The following is a 25,384-nucleotide window of genomic DNA, read 5'->3' as shown; positions in this document are numbered from 1 at the left end:
CACCTCCACACGTGGGACTCCTTTCCTGTGCAGTTCACGTCATCCAGCCAGATGGGCCCTGACCCTGCCCCGAAGTGAGCAGACCCTGTGGCATTGAGCGCGTCTCCACAGCCCAGCTGCCTGCACACCACCTGGGCATCGTCCATGTCCCAGCCGTCATCACAGATGGTGCCCCAGGAGCCCTGCTCAAGGATCTCCACTCTCCCGGCGCAGGGACCGCCCCCATCCACCAGGCGGAGCTGTCTGCTGTCTGAGGAGAGAGAAATGGGACAATGGGGCGGTGACCTGGGGATTGGGAAGGGTCTTCTGTCCTGTGGGACCCTCACCTGAGCAGTAGGGGGCGCTCTCCTCTGAGGCTGCAGACCCTGCTGGTTCAGACACGGAGTCATTGCACTGGGGCAGCACCTGGGTGTGGTTTCCTGAAGGAACAGCGATGATTAGAGGGTTGAGAGGGTTGAAGATCAAGATACTCAGTTGAGCTAAATAATTTTTAGGAGAGGAGGGGAGTTTGAGGGGAAATGGATACATGTATATGTATGGCTGAGTCCCTGGCTATTCACCTGAAACTATAACAACATTGTTAATCGGCTAAACCCAATACAAAGTAAAAAGTTCAAAATAAAAAAACAATAATAATAATGACCTAGTGATGGAGCTGAGATGAAAGCTGTAACACACCTGTAAAGTTACCATAATCTTAGTGTTCCCTTTCTCTATGAACAGTCCTGGTCCTGACAATACCATGATTCCTGTTTTAAGCCAAGCTTTGCCCTAAGAATGAGTTAAATAAGTTGCTCTATCCTTAATCTACACCTAAATAGAAGAAGCAAAACAAAATCCTTTCTGAAGGATTTGTACAAAAATTTTTATCTACAATGTTTGTGATTTTAAAAACACTTATATAAAAGAGATCTCATGGAAAACAAGAGGGAAAAGAAACATTAAAAAAATTTCCCAGGGTATTTGTCTCTTAGAGTTACCTGACAGAGAATTTATTTTATTTATTTTTATTAATTTTTATTTGAGCATAATTGATTTACAATGTTGTGGTAGCTTCTACTGTACAACAAATTTAATAAGTTATATATACATATATGGGTTTCCTAGGTGACTCAGTGGTAAAAAATCTGCCTGCCAAATAGGAGACTGGGGTTCCATCCCTGGTTGGGAAGATGCTCTGGGGAAAGAAATGGCAACCCAATCCAGCATTCTTACCTGGGAAATCCTATGGACAAAGGAGTGTGGCAGGCTACAGTCCATGGGGTCACAAAAGAGACAGAAGCAACTCAGCGACCAAGCAACAACACATATATATATCTCCCCTCTTTCCTGGATTTACTTCCTATTTAGGTCACCACAGAGCACTGAGTAGAGTTCCCTGTGCTATACAATAGGCTATTATTTATCTATTTTATATGCTCAGTTCAGTTGCTCAGTCCTGTCCAACTCTTTGCGACCACATGAACCGCAGCAGGCCAGGCCTCCCTGTCCATCACCAACTCCTGGAGTCCACCCAAACCCATGCCCATAGAGTCGATGATGTCATCCAACTGTCTCATCCTCTGTCGTCCCCTTCTCCCCCTGCCTTCAATCTTTCCCAGCATCAGGGTCTTTTCCAATGAGTCACCTCTTCGCATCAGGTGGCCAAAGTATTGAAGCTTCAGCTTCAACATCAATCTTTCCAATGAATACCCAGGAGTGATCGCCTTTAGGATGGGCTGGATGGATCTCCTTGCAGTCCAAGGGACTCTCAAGAGTCTTCTCCAACCCCCACAGTTCAAAAGCATCAATTCTCCTGTGCTCAGCTTTCCTTATAGTCCAACTCTCACATCCATACATGACCACTGGAAAAACCATAGCCTTGACTAGAAGGACATTTGTTGGCAAAGTTTATGTGTGCATGTATGCTAAGTCACTTCAGTCATGTCTGACTCTGTGACACTATGGATTGTAGCCCATCAGGCTCCATGTCTATGGGATTCCCCAGGCAATATCAATTTTATACTTAATATCAATAGTGTAGGGCTTCTGAGTCTGATGGCTCAGGCAGTAAAGAATCCGCCTGCAATGCAAGAGACCTGGGTTTGATCCTTGGCTTGGGAAGATCCCCTGGAGGAGGGTATGGCAACCCACTCCACAGTTCTTTCCTGGAGAATCCCCATGGACAGAGGAGCCTGGCAGGCTACAGCCCATGGGGTTGCAGAGTCAGATATGATTCAGCGACTAAGTGCCCAGCACAGCACATCAATAGTGTATATATGTCAATCTCAATGTCCCAGTTCATCCCACTCTTCATTTCCCCTCTTAGTATCCATTTGATGTTCTCTATATTGGTGTCTCTATTTCTGCTTTGCAGTAAGTTCATCTCTACCATTTTTCTAGATTCCTCATATAAATGATGTTATACAGTATTTGTTTTTCTTTTTCTGATTTACTTCATTCTACATAACAATCCTATTTCAAATCCTAAAAGATGATGCTGTGAAAGTGCTGAACGCAACATGCCAGTAAATTTGGAATACTCAGCAGTGGCCACAGGACTGGAAAAGGTCAGTTTTCATTCCAATCCCAAAGAAAGGCAATGCGAAAGAATGCTTAAACTACCACACAACTGGACTCATCTCACACACTAGCAAACTAATGCTCAAAATTCTCCAAGCCAGGCTTCAACAACATGTGAACCATGAATTTCCAGATGTTCAAGCTGGTTTTAGCAAAGGCAGAGGAACAAGAGATCAAATTGCCAACATGCGCTGGATCCTCAAAAAAGCAGAGAGTTCCAGAAAAAAAAACATCTATTTCTGCTTTATTGGCTATGCCAAAGCCTTTGACTGTGTGCATTACAATAAATTGTGGAAAATTCTAAAAGAGATGGGACCACCTGACCTGCCTCTTGAGAAATCTGTATGCAGGTCAGGAAGCAACAGTTAGAACTGGACATGGAACAACAGACTGGTTCCAAACAGGAAAAAGAGTACGTCAAGGCTGTATATTGTCACCCTGCTTATTTAACTTATATGCAGAGTACATCATGAGAAATGCTGGGCTGGATGAAGCACAAGCTGGAACCAAGACTGCTGGGAGAAATATCAATAATCTCAGATATGCAGATGACACCACCCTTATGGCAGAAAGTGAAGAAGAACTAAAGAGCCTCTTGATGAAAGTGAAAGAGGAGGGTGAAAAAGTTGGCTTAAAGCTCAACACTCAGAAAACAAAGATCATGGCATCCGGCCCCATCACTTCATGGCAAAGAGATGGGGAAACAGTGGAAATAGTGGCTGACTTTATTTTGGGGGGCTCCAAAATCACTGTAGATGTTGACTGCAGCCATGAAATTAAAAGACACTTACTTCTTGGAAGAAAAGTTATGACCAACCTAGACAGCATATTAAAAAGCAGAGACATTACTTTGCCAACAAAGGTCTATCTAGTCAAGGTTGTGGTTTTTCCAGTGGTCATGTATGGATGTGAGAATTGGACTATAAAGAAAACTGAGCACCAAAGAATTGATGCTTTTGAACTGTGGTGTTGGAGAAGACTCTTGAAAGTCCCTAGGACTGCAAGGAGATCCAACCAGTCCATCCTAAAGGAGATCAGTCCAGAATGTTCACTGGAAGGACTGATGCTAAAGCTGAAGCTCTGGTACTTTGGCCAGCTGATGTGAAGAACTGACTCCTTGGAAAAGACCCTGATGCTGGGAAAGATTGAGGGCAGGAGGAGAAGGGGACAACAGAGGATGAGGTTGCTGGATGGCATCACCAACTCAGTGGACATGAGTTTGAGTAATCTCCGGGAGTTGGTGATGGACAGGGAGGCCTCTCGTGCTTCAGTCAATGGGGTCGCAAAGAGTCAGACACGACTGAGCGACTGAACTGAACTGAACTGAATAATTAGTGATGTTGAACATCTTTTCATGTTGTTGTTAGCCATGTATGTCTGGAGAAATGTCTGTTTAGGTCTTTTTCCCATTTTTTAATTGAGTTGTTTGGTTTGTTGATATTGAGTTGTTTGTGCATTTTCAAGATTAGTCGCTTGTTAGTTGCTTCATTTTAGTGGCAAATATTTTCTCCCATTCTAACAGTTGTCTTTTTGTTCTGTTTATGGTTTCCTTTGCTACACAAAAGCTTTTAAGTTTAACTGGGTCCTCTTTGTTTATTTTTGTTTTTACTTTCTTTACTCCAGAAAGTTGGTCAAAAAAGATCTTGTTGTAATTTATGTCAAAGAATCTTCTGCCTATGTTTTCCTCTAAAAGTCTGACAGAGAATTTAAATAGCCATGATTAAAGTGCTCCAAGAGTTAATTAACAAGATGTGTTTCTTGGCAGAGAAATGATAACAAAAGCAAATGAAAATTCTACAGCTGAAATTAAGAACTAGACAATGAGTTTATTAGCACATTAGATCAATATGAAGTAGAAATAGTAAAATGGAAGATGAGAGGACAAGTGTTCCTCTATATAGAAAAGCTGATCACATGGTAAGTGCCTGGTTAACAATACTGTATAACAAAGTTTCCCCCCACACTTAGCAGTTGAAGGATTTTTTTTTTTTTAATTTTCATCGTGATTTTCTGGTCAGTAATTTGGGAAAGACTCAACTTGGCAGTTCTATCTTTGGGGTTTCTCATGTGGTTGCACTTAGATGTTATCTGGGGCTGATATCTCTAAAGGTTTGATTGAACTGTGATTATGTAAGGAAATTCCCTGAAGTATTTTTTGTTGTTGTTGGGGAAGGGGAGGGATAAAGCAGCATCCTGTCTGCAACTTAATCCAGAAAGATTTTATATACTCAGGGGGAAAATGGGGCAGGAGAGAAACAAAGGAGGAGAGAGAGGGAAAGCTAGAGCAAGACAGAGAAAGAGAGAGAAAACTAGAGTGAGAGAGAGAGGGAAAGGAAAGAACGAAAGAAGGATTAAAGCAAAGTACTAACCTAACATTTGGGGAATCCAGATAAAGTTCAGAGAGAATTCATTCCTAGAAAACCTTCACTAAAGGAAATACTAGTAACATCAAACCCATAAAATGCCTAGGAGAAAACCTAGGTAAAGATGTGCAAAACATCTGAGAGAAATTCAAGACCTAACTGAATGAAAGGATATATTTTGCCAATGAATTGGGAAACTCAATGTTGTCAAAATAAATCATTCTCAAATTTATATACAGATTAAAGCTAACCTCAATAAAATTCCCTGATGCTTTTGTGTGTGTGAAACAGGACAAGATGATTCAAAATTTATGTTGTTTTTCAGTCACTCAGTCATATCTGTCTCTTTGCAACCCCATGGACTGCAGCAAGCCAGGCTTCCCTGTCCATCACCAACTCCCAGAGTTTACCCAAACTCGTGTCCATTGAGTCAGTGATGCCATCCAACCATCTCATCTTCTGTTGTCCCCTTCTCCTCCTGCCTTCAGTCTTTCCCAGCATCAGGGTCTTTGCTAGTGAGTCAGCTCTTCACATCAGGTGGCAAAGTATTGGAGCTTCAGCTCAAAAATGTATAGAAAATACAAAAACCAAGAAAGACCAAGGCAGTTAGCAAGAACAACAACATAACTTCTTTAAATTAAAGTTACCCGAGTTTACTATGTGTGCTTAGTCACTCAGTCATTTCTGATTCTTTGTGACACAGGGGACTATAGCCCGCCAAGCTCCTCTCTCCATGGGGACTCTCCAGGCAAGAATACTGGAGTCGGTTGCCATGCCCTTCTCCAGGGGATCTTCCCAACCCAGGGATCAAACCCAGGTCTCCCGCCTTGCAGACAGATTCTTTACCATCTGAGCCACCAGGGAAGGTTCAAGATTTACTATAAAGTTACAATAATTAAGAAAACGTGGGGAAAAAAAAGAAAATGTGGGACAGGTGCAAGGATAGACAAATGACACAGTGGAACAGAATAGAGAGTCTAAAAGAAGTACTCAGACATATGTGCCCTTTCGTTCATCATGAAGGTGGCACTGCAGTAGGGAATAGTCTTTCCAGAAAAAGATTTTGAGTCAATTGGATGCCCATATGAAAGCATGACACTTGACCCTTATCCTACACAGTTATCAATCCTAGAAGCAGTGTATAATTATATGCAAAAGAAAAGTAATTACACTTCTGTGAGATACTCTCAGAGAATATTTTTGTGATTTTGGAGTAGACAAAGTTCTTTCTAGAAGAATATAAGGAGCTCTGTGGACTGCAACAATGGACTGGTTCAAAACTGAGACAGAAGTACGTCAAGGCTGTATACTGTCACTCTGCTTATTTAACTTGTATGCAGAGTAAGTCATGCGAAATGCCGGGATGGATGCAGCAGAAGCTGGAGTCAAGACTGCTGGGAGAAATATCAATAACCTCAGATATGCAGATGACACCACCCTTATGGCAGAAAGCGAAGAGGAATTAAAGAGCCTCTTGATGAAAGTGAAAGAGGTGAGTGAAAATGTTGTCTTGAAACTCAACATTCAGAAAATGAAGATCATGGCATCTTGTCCCATCACTTCATGGCAAATACATGGGGAAACAATGAAAACAGTGACAGACTTTATTTTCTTGGACTCCAAAATCACTGCAAATGGTGACTGCAGCCATGAAACTAAAAGATGCTTGCTTCAGTGGAAGAAAAGCTATGACAAACCTAGATAGCATATTAAAAAGCAGAGATGTTACTTTGCCAACAAAGGTCCAACAAAGCTATAGTTTCTCCAGTAGTTATGTATGGATGTGAGAGTTGGACCATAAAGAAAGTTGAGCACTGAAGAATTGATGCTTGTGAACTGTGGTGTTGGAGAAGACTCTTGAGAGTCCCTTGAACTTCAAGGATATTAAGCCAGTCAATCCTAAAGGAAATCAGTCCTGAATATTCATTGGAAGGACTGATGCTGAAATTGAAGCTCTAATACTTTGGCCAGATGATGGGAAGAACTGACTCATTGGAAAAGACCCTGATGCTGAAAAATATTGAAGGCAGGAGGAGAAGGAGATGACAGAAGATGAGATGAGTGGGTGGTATCCCCAACTCAATGGATATGAGCTTGAACAAGCTGTGGGAGATAATGAAGGACAGGGAAGCTTGATGTGCTGCAGTCCATGGGGTCGCAAAGAGTCAGACATGACTGAGCAACTGAACTGAACTGACTGACTGAAGGAGCACTACATGTACAGTAAAAAAGGTGACAAGTCAAGCTTAAGATTAGTAACTTGGCTCACTGAAGTACAGCATACCTTTAAGAAAATAAAAATATAAGACAGAATTAAACACACAAAAAACATAATAAATATTTGTTCCAAAAGTCATCATCACGGTAGTTTGCACCACTGTATTTGTAATAGTCAAAACCTGGCGACAAACTCAAATCTCTGCCATTAGTTGAATGGATCAACGCATGGTCATGTGATCATTCAAAGGATTACACTATCATAATAAAACTGAATACCGTGTTGCCATAAACAACATCATGAGTGAATTTCAAACACAGTTTGAAATCAAAGAAATTAGACACGAAAGAAAACATTCTGTATGGTTATACATAAAGTTCAAAAACTGACAAATTATTCTATGACAGTACAAGTCTTAGGTAAGCAGTCTTCCCTGGAGAGGGGGAGGACACAGCTTTTGGGAGGCAATAGTGATTCTGTGGTGCTGTGAATGTTCTCTTTGTAGATCTGGGTTGGGGAACATGACCTAGGTGTACACTTATTGTTTGTACTTTGTTCTCTATTATTATCCTTAAATAATAATATTTCATAAAAATATTATTCATCTAAGTATTTCTTTCCCTGACATAGCACTTCTTAGCATTTCTTAGCACTTCTTTCCCTTGAAAAAATGAGTGAACAATGAGAAGGTTATGGAGCAGGACCTTAACGGAGCCTTCTCAGGACAGACCACCCTCATGTCCTCCACTTGCTTCTGTCTGTAGAAAATCCTTAGCCAAAGAATCAATTTGATCACAGAAATGAGAAAATTTCGGAAACAAAGGAAAACCGTCAAATAGGATAAAAGAATAATAGTTTAACCCTAAACAAAGTCAAGGATTTTTAGTTCCTCCTCATGGGCTATAGCTAACATTCTGAGCCACATCCTTTGAGCTTTTGTGCAGATACTGAAATCCCAACCAGGTGGTAGAAGTAAATTACATGATGACCAGACTAGTGGGGTGCCATTTCCTTCTCCAGGGGATCTTCCCAACCCAGGGATCAAACCTGAGTCTCTTGCATTGCAAGCAGATTCTTTACCATCTGAGTCAACAGGGAAGCCCATAATCTTCTTCATCTTGCACAATTCCAAGAATCAGCCTCAAGGAAATGGGAACAGACTGACACTAGGACTGATGAATAACTGTATTCCAAACAATAAAGGTGACACTGATCAGACCTATTTCAAGATGACTGCCGGAGCTAGCTGTGCTTTTCTGCAGGTAGCCTGTCCCCTGCCTCCACCTGTGCACTCCTGAAATTCCCATTTAAAAACTCTCGCCTCTGATCAGCAAGGGGGAGCTGGTTCTTTATCACATTAGTCCCCTGTCTCCCAGAACTGCTGGTTTCCTCAACAAAGCTGTCTTTAATTTTACCCCATGTTTGTCTCTCAGTGTTAGATTCTTGAGTAATGAGCAGCTGAAACCTGAGTTCAGTAACAAGATTAAACATTTCACTACAGAATATCTTTATTTTTAAGCCTGTTCTCCTTTACTCTCTGCTCTGGGGAGATTTCACTCCAGGAGCATCCTAAGTACAGTAGCCCTTCCCTGTCTTACCTGAGCAGATCACAGAGGCCGTGTTGCCATGGGAACAGTCAGGAACACCCAGGGCAGTCACAGGGCATTGCCACAGGAAGGACTCAGCCCCTGAGCAGTGAAATCGGGCTTTCCAGAGTTGATCACTTCCTTCTGCTCCGTTTGGGGTGGAGACGGCGACGCCACAGCTGAGCTGCCGACAGACAACATTGGCATTGGCCAGACTCCAGTGGGAGGCACAGAGAGCTCTCCATTGTCCAGAAATATTCATCTCCACCCGCCCCTCAACACTGAGAGGTGCCATGTTTCAGAAGCCGGACATCTGTGTACACTGATAGAAAAAGACAGGATTTCAGCAAAATCTGATTTCTTTTTTAGCTTGAACTGAGTTTACATAGAGGCTAAGTCCTGACATGCATCTCACCTGAACAGACAACCTGAGCAACTCCACTGTGGTGACACCTGCCCCCTGGACAGGGCGCTCTGGGGCAGACCCGGAGCTCAGGCTCCTCCCCTTCACATCTGAACTCTTCAGCCTGGACCCAGTCATCGGACTCTCCGAAGAGCTCATGTCCCAGGACAGACACAGCCTTGCCACATCCCAGCTCTGCACAGATGACCTGGGCAGTGGGGAGTGTGAAGTTCCCATCAGACACTGGGGTCCAGGCTTCTCCAGAATACACTTCTACTTGCCCTGAGCAGGGTCCATCCCCTCCAGCCAGACGCACAAATCCTAAAAGAAACAAAGAACAACAAACTCAGTGAGTGTTCATGAACCTGGCTTGACAGTTCGAAACAACATCTCACAGGCAATGGTGTGAAAGCTTTTTTTCCAACTGTGGAATAATAGGGGATAAGAAGAGAGAATTTGCCTGTCATTGTCAAACTGCATTTTCATGAGCAAGTTTCTGAAGAGATATCCAGAAGGACTGAAGGATCTGTTAGGAGTGGCTGAATCCCAAGAATATATATTTTGGTTAGGAATGTTAATTCCTATCTGGGAGCCTGGAAACTACAGTGCCCAAAGAAACTGCACAGTGGTAGATATTCAAACTTGGGTACAGAGCTGAACTGAGAGTTAAAAAGGTCCATGGGAATCAAGAGGCCTAAGAGCCAGAGAAGTTTAGAAGTTTAGAGGACCATCCTGAGATTTCTGAGGCTAAAATTCTAGCCAGTTTTCTCTCAGAGCCAATATTCAAGCCACTGAGGACAGGGAAAATCACACGGGCTGGATCTGAGTGCAGGTATTATAATCTAATTGTGAAAGAAGTTGTCCACAGGTAAGTTTAGAAATGACAAATGCTCAGAGTCATAGGAAAGGGAGGGAATGGTCCAAGGCATCTTTCTTAAAAACCTAGGATTTATCAAGACACCTGGGAGAAAGTGAGGTCTCAGTGGGATTATGCAAGACAATTGAGTTACTTGATTACTTCATACTAGACAGGAGATTCTCAGCAAATATGAAAGAGTAATAATAATTTAATGTATTCTAAACTTATCTATATGCTAACTGCATATGCTTTTCCTACTTGGATTTCTGAGATAAGAAGCCAGCAAGCTATAAAAAAGGAGAGTGAGAGGAAGAGAGCAGACAGAAAACAAGCCATATATACTTTAGAGATTTCTAAATTGCAAAAGCCTCCATAGGAATGAAACAGAGAAAGATTTGGGGGAAAAAAGACTTGTTCAACAAGATTTTAACACTTATTATCCCCTGTGCTCCTCCCATTTGCCATATAACCCTGCTACCCTTTCCCATTTCTCCCAATGCAGAAAAGAAAAAACAAGCTTAAGAGCTACAAATAGATGGAAAGGAGACTCCAAAAGGAAAGAACTTCTGTAGGGAGTGAGGTGGAGTGAGTGGTAGGTTAAACGCAGAGTGGATGGAGTATGAGAGAGAGACCAAAGAAAAGACTGATGAAAATGTTTCATCCTTCAGAGACCATATTTTGGATGGAGAAAAGGTAATCCAATAGGAAAACATTTGCACATCATAAAGAACAACTTTTAAAATAATTTTCCTGGTTTCTGAGTATGCTCATGATTATTCATGTACATGGTGGAATTTGTTCTGGTGAAGGACTCTGATTGCATAAGCTTGTGAACTTTGAAGTCTCAAAAAGAATGATGTAACAGAATAAAAATCTACTATAGAGAGCAGGCGGAAAAGGCAATAGCAACCCACTCCAGTGTTCTTGCCTGGAAAATCCCAGGGACGGGGGAGCCTGGTGGGCTTCTGTCTATGGGTCGCACAGAGTTGGACACGACTGAAGCGACTTAGCAGCAGCAGCAGCAGCATAGAAAGCAGGAGAGAACAGAAAAGGCACTGCAGAAATTAAAGAATTGAAGGATTAGCTTGACCACTCATACAAGAATGAATGATGAGAGAGAGGATGATCTGCTTGCCTTTTATCATTTATCCATTTCCATCTCCCCAGAGAGGCCCAGGTTAGGACCCCTAATCTATTCTGGCTGAGAGTTTGGTCACAGGTGCTACACATCCTAGATAATGAGTTTTTATTTAACTGGTTCTTGTTATGGCAGAAAGTGAAGTCATGTCCGACTCTTTGCTACCCCAAGGATTGCAGAATGACAGGCTTCCCTGTCCTTCACTATCTCTCTAAGTTTGCTCAAACTCATGTCCATCAAGTCGGTGATGCCAACTAACCATATCATCTTCTGTCGCCCCCTTCTCCACCAGCCTCCTATCTTTCCCAGCATCAGGGTCTTTTCCAATGAATCAGTTCTTCATATCAGGTGGCCAAAGTATTGGAGCTTCAGCTTCAGCATCAGTCCTTTCAGTTAATATCAGGGTTGATTTCCTTTAGGATTGACTGGTTTGATCTCCTTGCAGACCAGGGGACTCTCAAGAGTCTTCTCCAACACCACAGTTCAAAAGCATCAGTTTTTCCGTGTTCAGCCTTCTTTATGGTCTAACTCTTACATCCATACATGACTATTGAAATAACCATAGCTTTGACTAGATGGACCTTTGTCTCAAAGTAATGTCTCTGTTTTTTAATATACTGTCTAGGTTTGTCATAGCTTTTCTTCCAAGGAACAAGCATCTTTTAATTTCATGACTACAGTCACTGTCCAGAGTGATTTTGGAGCCCAAGAAAATAAAGTCTGTCACAGTTTTCATTTTTTCCCCATCTTTTTGCCATGAAGTGATGGGACAGGATCCATAATCTTAGTTTTTTGAATGCTGAGTTTCAAGTCAGCTTTTTCACTCTCCTCTTTCACTTTCATCAAGAGGCTCTTTAGATCCTCTTCACTTTCTGCCATTTAGGGTGATGTCATCTGCATATCCAAGGTTGTTGATATTGTTATATTAATTGCACGAGATTAAAAATTTAGAAAGACAAAGAGAGAAGTGTTTCTTGTATTCTGTTTTATATACCCTGATAAAAGTTAATTATTCAGACATGTGCTGGATAATCAATAAAGTCTTAGGATATATTAGGATAGAGACTTCTGAGACATATTATTTCTTTTTTATTTTCTACTTGATTTTAAACTTTACATGGAAGAATAAGTGTGTGAAAATTCCAAGCAAATTATTAAATAGAAGGCTGATGTGATGAGTAAAGATATTAAATATAATGAAGACATATCTTTGCTGGTCTCTTGCTGTGTAGACGTCTTGTGTCCTTAGGCACACACAGCATCTTCCACACCACACCTGGGCCCTCAGTGCTGCTCAGAGAACCTCACAGTTGCCTTCATCAGCTCCCATTGCCATTCCCCTTCCTCCCAGCTACTGTAAAACCTGCTCCACCTTCTTCAAAAACTACGTTTGTCCTCTTGCTCCAAATAAGCCCCCAAACACAAGTCTCTTATATCTTTGAAATCATCAAATATAAACTACATAATCTCTTATCATAAAACACAGAAATTCATGTTTTATTCCCTCCACCTTTGACTTGCCAGTGCATGGCTAAGTGTTCCTCTAAAGTTTGCATTTATACAGATATCTTAAAGGAAAAATTGGGGAGAGAGACTTTTCTAGTAACAATGAAAGAATATATGACTCAGAGCATTTCATTCACAGCTCTCTATTTCTACCATCAAAGAACTATGAACATTTACATCTAAATATGCAAAGGAAGCATCTTTTAATTTCATGGCTGCAGTCACCATCTGCAGTGATTTTGGAGCCCCAAAAAATAAAGTCTGACACTGTTTCCACTGTCTTCCCATCTATTTCCCATGAGGTGATGAGACCAGATGCCATGATCTTAGTTTTCTGAATGTTGAGCTTTAAGCCAACTTTTTCACTCTCCTCTTTCACTTTCATCAAGAGGCTCTTTAGTTCCTCTTCACTCTCTGCCATAAGGGTGGTATCATCTGCATATCTGAGGTTATTGATATTTCTCTCGGCAATCTTAATTCCAGCTTGTGCTTCATAAAGCCCAGCGTTTCTCATGAGGTACTCTGCATATAAGTTAGATAAGCAGCGTGACAATATACAGCCATGATGTATTCCTTTTCCTATTTGGAACCAATCTGTTGTTCCATGTCCAGTTCTAACTGTTGCTTCCTGACCTGCATACAGGTTTCTCAAGAGGCAGGTCAGGTGGTCTGGTATGCCCATCTCTTTCAGAATTCTCCACAGTTTATTGTGATCCACACAGTCGAAGGCTTTGGCGTTGTCAATGAAGCAGAAATAGATGTTTTTCTGGAACTCCCTTGCTCTTTCGATGATCCAGTGGATGTTGGCAATTTGATCTCCGGTTCCTCTGCCTTTTCTAAAACCAGCTTGAACATCTGGATGTTCTTGGTTCACATGTTGTTGAAGCCTGGCTTGGAGAATTTTGAGCATTATTTTACTAGCGTGTGAGATGAGTGCAGTTGTGCGGTAGTTTGAGCATTCTTTGGGATTGCCTTTCTTAGGGATTGGAATGAAAACTGACCTTTTCCAGTCCTGTGGCCACTGCTGAGTTTTCCCAATTTGCTGGCATATTGAGTGCAGCATTTTCACAGCGTCATCTTTCAGGATTTGAAATAGCTCAACTGGAATTCCATCACCTCCACTAGCTTTGTTTGTAGTGATGCTTCCTAAGGCCCACTTGACTTCACATTCCAGGATGTCTGCCTCTAGGTGAGTGATCACACCATTATGATTATCTGGGTCATGAAGATCTTTTTTGTATAGTTCTTCTGTGTATTCTTGCCACCTCTTCTTAACATCTTCTGCTTCTGTTAGGTCCATACATTTTCTGTCCTTTATTGAGCCCATTTTTGCATAAAATGTTCCTTTGGTATCTCTGATTTTCTTAAAGAGATCTCTAGTCTTCCCCTTCTGTTGTTTTCCTCTATTTCTTTGCACTGATCGCTAAGGAAGGTTTTCTTATCTCTCCCTGCTATTCTTTGTAACTCTGAATTCAAATGGGAATATCTTTCCTTTTCTCCTTTGCTTTTTGCTTCTCTTTGTTTCACAGCTATTTGTAAGGCCTCCTCATATAACCATTTTGCCTTTTCGCATTTCTTTTCTATGGGGATGGTCTTGATCCCTGTCTCCTGTACAATGTCATGAACCTCCGTCCATAGTTCATCAGGCCCTCTGTCTATCAGATCTAGTCCCTTAAATCTATTTCTCACTTCCACTGTATAGTCATAAGGGATTTGATTTAGGTCATAGCTGAATGGTCTAGTGGTTATCCCTACTCTCTTCAGTTTAAGTCTGAATTTGGCAATAAGGAGTTCATGATCTGAGCCACAGTCAGCTCCTGGTCTTGTTTTTGCTGACTGTATAGAGCTTCTCCATCTTTGGCTGCAAAGAATATAATCAATCTGATTTCAGTGTTGGCCATCTGGTGATGTCCATGTGTAGAGTCTTCACTTGTGTTGTTGGAAGAGGGTGTTTGCTATGACTGGTGCGTTCTATTGGCAAAACTCTATTACCATTTGCCCTGCTTCATTCCATACTCCAAGGCCAAATTTGCCTGTTACTCCAGGTGTTTCTTGACTTCCTACTTTTGTGTTCCAGTCCCCTATAATGAAAAGGACATCTTTTTTGGGTGTTAGTTCTAAAAGGTCTTGTCAGTCTTCATAGAACCGTTCAACTTCGGCTTCTTAAGCATTACTGGTTGGGGCATAGGCTTGTCCCGTGGTCATGTATGGATGTGAGAGTTGGACTGTGAAGAAAGCTGAGTGCCGAAAAATTGATGCTTTTGAACTGTGGTGTTGGAGAAGACTCTTGAGAGTCCCTTGGACTGCAAGGAGATCCAACCAGTCCATCCTGAAGGAGATGAGTTCTGGGTGTTCATTGGAAGGACTGATGCTGAAGCTGAAACGCCAATACTTTGGCCACCTCATGCAAAGAGTTGACTCATTGGAAAAGACCCTGATGCTGGGAGGGATTGGGGGCAGGAGGAGAACGGGACGACAGAGGATAAGACGGCTGGATGGCATCACCAACTCAATGGGCATGAATTTGAGTAAACTCCGGGAGTTGGTGATGGACAGGGAGGCCTAGCATGCTGCAATTCATGGGGTCGCAAAGAGTCGGACACGACTGAGCGACTCTACTGAACTGAACTGATGCAAAGGAAACTTGAAATCTGGCACAAATCCATAAGAATCTTGATTTGTTAAATGATATCCCTTTAGGGATCACCTCTATATATGTAAATGATATCCTCCTATAGTAAGAGTAGACTCCACTCCTACTGCTGCTGCTGCTGTGAAGTCTCTTCAGTTGTGTCCGACTCTGTGTGACCCCATAGATGGCAACCCATCAGGCTCCCCCATCCCTAGGATTCTCCAGGCAAGAACAGTGGAGTGGGTTGCCATTTCCTTCTCCAATGCATGAAAGTGAAAAGTGAAAGTGAAGTCGCTCACTGTGTCCGACTCTTAGCGACCCCATGGACGACAGCCTACCAGGCTCCTCCGTCCATGGGATTTTCCAGGCAAGAGCACTGGAGTGGGATGCCATTTGCCTTCTCCCCACTCCTGCTAGCCTAGTGCAAAATAATGTCTCACATTGTTTGTACAGAAACAACTCCACCCAGGAAAGTACATCCTCATTTTTGTCCCTCCTTCTCATAGCCTCCCTGTGCAAAGAGAATGTGTATGTGGCAGTTAGCATATGTTTCACTCTTAGAAAAAGTGAATTATGAAAAAAAATTATGAGGATTTATTTTAATTGGGAGAATAAATAAAGCTATTTTAGCATCAGGTAAGTCCACTGGAGAAGAAAAGAATAGCAGAGATTAATAAGAGGAAAGTAAATGAAGCTCATCACTCACAGCCACAGTGCACTCAGGGAGGATGGGGAGGTGCCTCAGTCCCATCTAGCCCACCTATCTCCTATTGCCCTGCTGACCAGACACCAGCTCTCTTGGAACTTTCCATTTTCTCAGCCGGTGGACAAAGAACTGACCATACCTGAGCAGATGACTCCTGCATCTTCTTGATGATCGCAGTTGTGTTGCTGCCATCCCCAGGAAGGGCACCTCCACACTTGGGACTCCTCTCCTCTGCAGTTCACTTCATCCAGCCAGATGGGCCCTGATCCCGTCCCGAAGTAAGAAGAGATAGGGGCATCCAGGGCTTCTCCACAGCTCAGCTGCCTGCACACCACGCGGGCGTCGTCCAGGTCCCAGTAGTCATCACAGATGGAGCCCCAGGAGCCCTGGTCAAGGATCTCCACTCTCCCGGCGCAGGGACTGCCTCCGTCCACCAGGCGGAGCTGTCTGCTGTCTGAGCAGAGAGAAACAGGACGATGGGGTGATGACACCAGGGGTTGAGAAGGGTCTTCTGTCCTGTAGGACCCCCACCTGAGCAGTAGGGGGCGCTCTCCTCTGAGGCTGCCGACCCTGCTGCTTCATACACGGAGTCGTTGCACTGGGGCAGCAGCTGGGTCTGGTTTTTTATACCAGTGGCAAGAGAATAATAAGGTTGAAAAATAGGAAGAAAATAAAACAGGAAATATTAAGTTGAAAACACTCTAGTGAGTAGTCTGAGACAGAAGGTGGTACAAGGTCCTATCAGAGTTAACATTCTGATCTGTCGTTCTGCATAGCATCAGAGAAAGATTTACAGAAAATGTTAGTGTCTCTATCGGGAGCAGTTAAATGAGTTCAGAGTCACAGGAATGAGCTGGCAGCTGGATGGATTCCTTTCAAAGCACACACATTTTCATGCCGTTGACCTAAGAGTTAAAAGGGTTGATTAAAGGGAGCGGAGTCAGGAACTGGCCTCAAATGCCTCGGATAGCAATCATGAATCCTCTACCATTAGAATCCTTCTCCCTGGTATAGTCATTCAGAACTGAAAAACAAATGGATTCTGTGATATCTTGGTTTACCCCCAGAATATTTCATTTGCAGTTCTAAGCTTCAGACTTCAGATCTGGATACTTACTTGCAAACAATGTGATCTCTTTGAGTAGACTGAACAACTTTGCATGAGAGATGATGTCAGGTAACACTGACACTGGCCAGATTCCACTGGGAATCATAGAATGCTGCTTCTTCTCCCCCCAAAAATATAATCCCTCCTTGGACTTTGTGTCAAGAATCTCTGTTATTCAAATTTTGGAGTTATGTGATCTTTAGGGGGAAATAGTGTATATGTTTGCGTAGTCACTTCAGTCATGTCCGACTCTTTAAGACCCTATGAACTGTAGCCCACCAGGCTCCTCTGCCCATGGGATTCTCCAGGCAAGAATACTGAAGTGGGTTGCCATGCCCTCCTCCAGGGGATCTTCCTGGCCCAGCGATCTAACCAGTGTCTCCTGCATTGCAGGTGGATTCTTTACAGCTGAGCCACCAGCGAAGTCCTTCTAGTTCTATCACTGAGCAGAAATAGGTTACATTCCTGCAAGCCCTTGAACAAATAACATTAACAGGCTCACTGTATTCTCCTCTCCTTTTATACATAAAAATGATGTAAAGAAACATTAAAGAAAGTCTATCAGCGTTGCACTTTAAGTAAATGATGAAATAGAGAATTAAACCTAAAATTTTCCACTTCCACGGAGAATGGAGGAGTTCACAGCAGGCCAATGAGTTTTGCTGGGTCTTGCTGGATACAACTTTAAAAGCTGGAAAATGTTTTTTTAAGAGACAGTAAATGCATTCAGCATTTGTTGACACAACATGGACTAAATATGCTAAAATTCTAAAGAGTGGAGACTATTTCAATGTTAGCCAAGGATCTATAGCTTCTTTTTCTCTGGGAATTTGCCAATTCATTGCATAATTTAATGATTCAGAATCTGGGCTTGGGCATGCAGAGGACTATTGTTGTGACAGGAAGCCAGCATAATTTGGGAGTTACCTGGTGCTTGAGTGACAAAATTAGAGTCTTGAGAGCCTCTCTCACACAGCAGGTTTTCTCCTCAAAGATCTGCCCAGTAGATAAGCTATGAAGGACAGGAGGCTAAAGAACTATATAAAAAGACTTGGAAAGTAGAGTCTTTCTCATTCTCTTGGGTACTGAGCTACCAGAGAATCCAGGCTCTGAACTGAAATCTCTGAAAGCCCCTGTCATAGGGACAGAGAAATCAGAGGTGGACTGAGTGTTACCAGAACTGCAACCCACACTTGTTACAGCTCAGTTTTAGGTTATATTTAGATGTTTGAGTGATACACACCCCTTCCCCCATCTGCCTAGCAAAACAAAGGGTAAATCCTTTCAGGTGTTAGAAAATGTATCAGAAGTATCTTACTTTTTCACATATAATTTATAGTATTCAATTAAAAAATGACATGACATTTGACAAGTTAGGATAACATGACAAATGACCAAAGTGAAAAAAAGAGATAAGAGAATGCAGAGACACACATGATAGAAATGCATAAGGATTTTAACTATGATCAATGTATTTAGGGGGAAAGAGAGAAGGAGAGACTATACAGGTAAAAAGATGAAAAAATTAACAAATAATCATACACAAATAAAAATAGCAATGGAACCATTGCCAACCTAAAATAAAATATCTAGGATTAAAAAGTGAATGAACAAGTTCAACAATTTTAGATAGAACTTAGAATATAGTGATTTAGAGGAATCCTAAAGATGAGAGATGAGAAGGAAAAGAAAGAGTAGGAGAGAGAGAAGAGATACAGAGACAGAGAGACAGAACTACAGAAGTCATATTTGAAGATATAATGATAGAGAATTTTTTTAAAACTATAAATGGAAGAGTATGAAAACCCCTACTCCTAGTAAAGCTGCTGAAAATCAAAAGGAAAAAGGGAAGTCTGGAATAATAACACATTTATTAATACTAAAGGAAGAAAAAAAGGTGGGGAGAAAAAGGAACATAAAGCATGTGGATCAATTAAAAGCAAATGGCAGATACCAACACATCAATATTAGTAATTGCATTTACAGTAAATGGATTAAGATAAAACAAAACTGACACAAATGTTACTTGCAAAATGATCACTTTATGTTATGAAAACAAAGAAAGGTTGAAAGTAAAATGATGGGGAAATGTACTAGCTGTAAGAAAACTGGAGTAGCTTGATCAGTGTCCCAGGAAGCAGACTCTAGAAAAGATACATGACTTGAGAATAGTGCTGAGCGAGGGCGTCGGGGCAGATGGACCGAAACCACAACCACAGACAACCAGCCGATCTGATCACAGGTCCGCATCCTGTCTAATGCAGTGAAACTAGGCCATGCCGTGTGGGGCCACCCAAGACGGATGGGCCATGGTGGAGAGGCTGGACAGAATGTGGTCCACGGGAGAAGGGAATGGCAAACCACTGCAGTACTCTTGCCTTGAGAACCCCATGAGCAGAATGAAAAGGCAAAATGATAGGACACTGAACGATGAACTCCCCAGGTCAGTAGGTGCCCAATATGCTACTGGAGATCAGTGGAGAAATAACTCCAGAAAGAATGAAGGTAAAAAGCCAAGGCAAAAACAACACCCACTTCTGGATGTGACTGGTGATAGAAACAAGGTCCAATGGTGTAAAGAGCAATATTGCATAGGAACCTGGAATGTTAGGTCCATGAATGAAGGGAAATTGGAAGTGGTCAAACAGGAGATGGCAAGGGTGAACGTCAACATTCTAGGAATCGGTGAACTAAAATGGACGGGAATGGGTGAATTTAACTCAGATGGCCATTATATCTACTACTGTGGGCAAGAATCCCTTAGAAGAAATGGAGCAGCCCTCATAGTCAACAAAAGAGTCCAAAATGCAGTACTTGGATGCAATCTCAAAAACAACAGAATGATCTCTGTTCATTTCCAAGGCAAACCATTTAATATCAAGGTAACCCAAGTCTATGCCCCAACCAATAATGCTGAAGAAGCTGAAGTTGAATGGTTCTATGAAGACCTACATGACCTTTTAGAACTAACACCCAAAAGAGATGTCCTTTTCATTATAGGGGACTGGAATGCAAAAGTACAAAGTCAAGAAAAACCTAGAGTAACAGGCAAATTTGACCTTGGAGTACAGAATGAAGTAGGGCAAAGGCTAATAGAGTTTTGCCAAAAGACCACATTGATCATAGCAAACACCCTCTTCCAACAACACAAGAGAAGTCTCTACACATGGACATCACCAGATGGCCGACACCGAAATCAGATAGATTATATTCTTTGCAGCCAAAGATGGAGAGCTCTATACAGTCAGCAAAAACAAGACTGGGAGCAGACTGTGGCTCAGATCATGAACTCCTTATCACCAAATTCAGATCTAAATTGAAGAAAGTGGGGGAAACCACTAGACCATTCAGGTATGACCTAAATCAAATCCCTTATGACTATACAGTGGAAGTGAGAAATAGATGTAAGGGACTAGATCTGATAGAGTACCTGATGAATTATGGATGGAGGTTTGTGACATTGTACAGGAGACAGGAATCAAGACCATCCAAGAAAAAGAAATGCAAAAAAGCAAAATGGCTGTCTGAAGAGGCCTTACAAATATCTGTGAAACAAAGAGAGGCAAAAAGCAAAGGAGAAAAGGAAAGATATTCCCATTTGAATTCAGAGTTACAAAGAATAGCAGGGAGAGATAAGAAAACCTTCCTCAGCAATCAGTGCAAAGAAATAGAGGAAAACAATAGAATGTGAAAGACTAGAGATCTCTTCAAGAAAATTAGAGATACCAAGGGAACATTTCATGCAAAGGTGGGCTCAATAAAAGACAGAAAATGTATGGACCTAACAGAAGCAGAAGATATTAGAAGAGGTGGCAAGAATACACAGAAGAACTATACAAAAAAGATCTTCATGACCCAGATAATCACAATGGTGTGATCACTCACCTAGAGCCAGACATCCTGGAATGTGAAGTCAAGTGGGCCTTACAAAGCATCACTACAAACAAAGCTAGTGGAGGTGATGGAATTCCAGTTGAGCTATTTCAAATCCTGAAAGATGACGCTGTGAAAATGCTGCACTCAATATGCCAGCAAATTGGGAAAACTCAGCAGTGGCCACAGGACTGGAAAAGGTCAGTTTTCATTCCAATCCCTAAGAAAGGCAATCCCAAAGAATGCTCAAACTACCGCACAACTGCACTCATCTCACACGCTAGTAAAATAATGCTCAAAATTCTCCAAGCCAGGCTTCAACAACATGTGAACCGAGAACATCCAGATGTTCAAGCTGGTTTTAGAAAAGGCAGAGGAACCGGAGATCAAATTGCCAACATCCACTGGATCATCGAAAGAGCAAGGGAGTTCCAGAAAAACATCTATTTCTGCTTCATTGACGACGCCAAAGCCTTCGACTGTGTGGATCACAATAAACTGTGGAGAATTCTGAAAGAGATGGGCATACCAGACCACCTGACCTGCCTCTTGAGAAACCTGTATGCAGGTCAGGAAGCAACAGTTAGAACTGGACATGGAACAACAGACTGGTTCCAAATAAGAAAAGGAGTTCCAAATAAGAAAAGGTTCCAAATAAGAAAAGTATTTTGTCACCCTGCTTACCTAACTTATATGCAGAGTGCCTCATGAGCAACGCTGGGCTTTATGAAGCACAAACTGGAATCAAGATTGCCGGGAGAAATATCAATAACCTCGGATATGCAGATGACACCACCCTTATGGCAGAAAGTGAAAAAGAACTAAAGAGCCTCTTGATGAAAGTGAAAGAGGAGAGTGAAAAAGTTGGCTTAAAGCTCAACATTCAGAAAACTAAGATCATGGCATCCAGTCCCATCACTTCATTGCAAATGATGGGGAAACAGTGGAAACATTGGCTGACTTTATTTTTTGGGGCTCCAAAATCACTGCAGATGGTGACTGCAGCCATGAAATTAAAAGATGCTTGCTCCTTGGAAGGAAAGTTATGACCAACCTAGACAGCATATTAAAAAGCAGAGACATTACTTTGCCAACAAAGGTCCATCTAGTCAAGGCTATGGTTTTTCCAGTAGTCATATATGGATGTGAGAGTTTGACTGTAAAGAAAGCTGAGCACTGAAGAATTGATGCTTTTGAACTGTGGTGTTGGAGAAAACTCTTGGGAGTCCCTTGGACTGCAAGGAGATCCAACCAGTCCATCCTAAAGGAGATCAGTCCTGCGTGTTCACTGGAAGGACTGATGTTGAAGCTGAAACTCCAATACTTTGGCCACCTGATGTGAAGAGCTGACTCATTTGAAAAGACCCCGATGCTGGGAAAGATTGGTGGCAGGAGGAGAAGGGGCTGACAGAGGATGAGATTGCTGGATGACATCACCAACTCAATGGACATGAATTTGGGTAAACTCTGGGAGTTGGTGATGGACAGGGTGGCCTGGGATGCTGCAGTCCATAGCATCACAAAGAGTCGGACACGACTGAGCAACTGAACTGACTGAACACTAATTGAATTAAAGAGGGAATTCTCATGATTATAATGAGATGCACCCTTAATAAAGATATAGACATCAAAATTCAAGAAAGGTTAACAGAACATAGCTTTGAAATATGCTTGACAGAATGAAAAGAAGAAATAGGCAAAATTACAATCAAAATGGGGGATTGTTACTGTATCTTTTTCAATAGCATGCAGACCAAACATACAAAAAACAAAGAATACAGTAGATGTACAACAACATGATCAGCACATTTAACTAAGTAACACATAGAGCAATGCACCCAGCAATGCAAGAGTTCACATTACTGTAAATGCACTAGGAACATTTATCAAAAATGACCACATAATAGGACAAAATATTTCACTCTTTGAATTCATACAGAGTATTTACTCTGACCACAGTGGAATAAAATTAAGAATTAATAAGAAAAATTGTTAGCCATCCCTATTTTGGGAAATTCAGCAACACCCTTTCAAAAAACACCTGAGTCTGGGAATAAATTTAAAATTTACAAAATATCATGAAATAATTATAATAAAGATAGGATAATAATGATAAAAAACACAAAATAATGATATTATCATAAATTCTTATGATGAAACTCAAGTAGTGCCTAAGGGAAATTTATACCCTAGATTTAGAGAAGAGGAAAGACTGAAAGTGAAAAAAAATAAGCTTCCAATTAAGAAACTAGATGAGAAAGTCTAAAGGATGTAGAATGTTGGGGTTAATTTTAAAAGGAACAAAAATGAATGGAAAAAAAGGTAAGCATAAGATAGAAAACCCTTTAAGCGTGGCTCCTTGAAAACTGATGAACACTGATCAATACTAATGAAGAGCAGAGAGTAAATGAAGTTAACAATACCAAGAATGAAAAGGGACATCACTGTAAATCATACAGATTTTTTGGTCATAGTTTTTGTGTTGTTGTTTGTTTGTTTTTTGGCTGTGTTGAGGCTCGTGGGATCTTAGTTCCCAGGTCAGGGATTGAACTTGGACCCATGACAGTGAAAGTCCAGAGATTTAACCCCTGGATTGCATAGCTTTATTAATATAATTTATACATTTAATGTGGATAAGTAGACAGAAAGTGTCAATTTCTCCACAGCCTTGCCAACACTTATGTGTCTTTAAAAAAAAACAAACGTCATTCTGACATGTGTGAGATGATATCTCTTTGTGGTTTTGATTTACATTTCCTGATGATTGACAATGTCAAGCATTTTTCATATACCCATTGGCCATTTTTATGTCTTCTTTATAGACATCAAATGTCTTCTTGAATAGACATTTCTATTCAAGCCCTTGGCCAATTTTTCAACTGAGTTATTAGGTTTTGGATTTTTTTTTCTTGAGTAGCAAGAGTTCCTTGTTTGTTTGGAAAATAATACCTTACATAATTAGTGCTAGCTTGTTTTTTCACTCAGTTGATGTTTCCTTTGGCTTGAAGAAGCTTTTTAAGTTTGATATATTCCCACTTGTCTATTTTTGCTTTGTTACCTGTACTTTTGACATCATACCCAGGAAATCATGAAGCAATGTGTTTTTATTTTGTGATGAAGCTATCACATATCTAAAATATAGTTGTTATCTGCTGATGATGTTACACAATCACACATAGTAAAATAAATTCAGATAAATAAATGAATTCAAAATTAGGTTTAAAAAATTAGGTTTTGAATATTCTTTAGTGGAACTGGAAAATTATTTGCAGAAAATAAAACTTGATTCAATGTTATTTTGGGATTAAGAATGGCATATGAAACATTTCATTAAAGGCAGAAGTCAAAAAAGTAAACCATTATAGATTTGATAACATAACCCCCCATTCACATATATAACCTTTAAAATATATGCAAAAAATGGGGGAAATATTTACAAAAATATTTAAGGAAGAGTAAGTGATGTTTCTTTATAAGACTATAAAGAAAGCTGAGTGCTGAAGAATTGAAGCTTTTGAACTGTGGTGTTGGAGAAGACTCTTGAGAGTCCCTGGGACTGCAGGGAGATCCAACCAGTCCAATATAAAGGAGATCAGTCCTGGGTGTTCATTGGAAGGACTAATGTTGAAGCTGACACAACTGAGCGACTGAACTGAAGTGATGTTTGTTTATAGAGAGTTCCTACAAATAAATAAAAAATTTTAAAGCATTCTAGAGAAAAAAATATTGTCATGAAAGATATCATAAAACTGTAATATAGAAAAGAAGATAATATTTTTGTATATAGTGTTTGTGACAGTCACTCTGCTACTGCTAAGTCACTTCAGTCGTGTCCGACTCTGTGCGACCCCATAGATGGCAACCCACCAGGCTCCCCCATCCCTGGGATTCTCCAGGCAAGAACACTGGAGTGGGTAGCCTTTCCCTTCTCCAGGCATCTTCCCAAGCCAGGGATCGCACCTAGGTCTCCCACATTGCAGGCAGATTCTTTACCTGCTGAGTCATCAGGGAAGCCCAAGAATATTGGGGTGAGTAGCCTATCCCTTCTCCAGTGGATCTTCCCAACCCAGGAATCAAACCAGGGTCTCCTGCACTGTAAGCGGATTCTTTACCAGCTTAGCTACCAGGAAAGCCCTAATGTGAATTTAAAAAAAAAAAAACAAAAAACCATGAAGCATGTTCTTACGTCAAGACTATGAAGAGAATAATACTCTCTTTTTAAATTAATTATTTATTTGGTTGCGCTGGGTCTTAGTTGCAGCATGCAAATTCTTACTTGTGGGATCATAAGAAAAAAAATGTAACTACATGTGGTGATGGATATTACTGTATATGTGGTGATGATTTACCAATATGTACAAAAACATAAACACTATGTTTTACACTTAGAACTAATATAATGTTACAAGAATTACATCTCAATTAAAAAT

At 41.2% G+C, this 25,384-nt stretch overlaps 1 protein-coding gene across 1 annotated transcript in view; it reads right to left on the bottom strand.

The window, feature by feature from the left end:
- LOC122423346 (antigen WC1.1-like) overlaps positions 1 to 25,384 on the bottom strand; it is a 51,759-nt gene that overhangs the window by 7,290 nt on the left and 19,085 nt on the right. Inside the window, exon 8 of the mRNA XM_043440302.1 lies at positions 16,113 to 16,427. Coding sequence (XP_043296237.1) covers positions 16,113 to 16,427 — 315 coding nt within the window. The remainder of the gene's footprint in view (positions 1 to 16,112; positions 16,428 to 25,384) is intronic.

The sequence above is a fragment of the Cervus canadensis genome, chromosome 21, assembly GCF_019320065.1.
Source record: "Cervus canadensis isolate Bull #8, Minnesota chromosome 21, ASM1932006v1, whole genome shotgun sequence".
NCBI lineage: Eukaryota > Metazoa > Chordata > Mammalia > Artiodactyla > Cervidae > Cervus > Cervus canadensis.
This window is presented reverse-complemented; position numbering and strand designations above follow the sequence as displayed.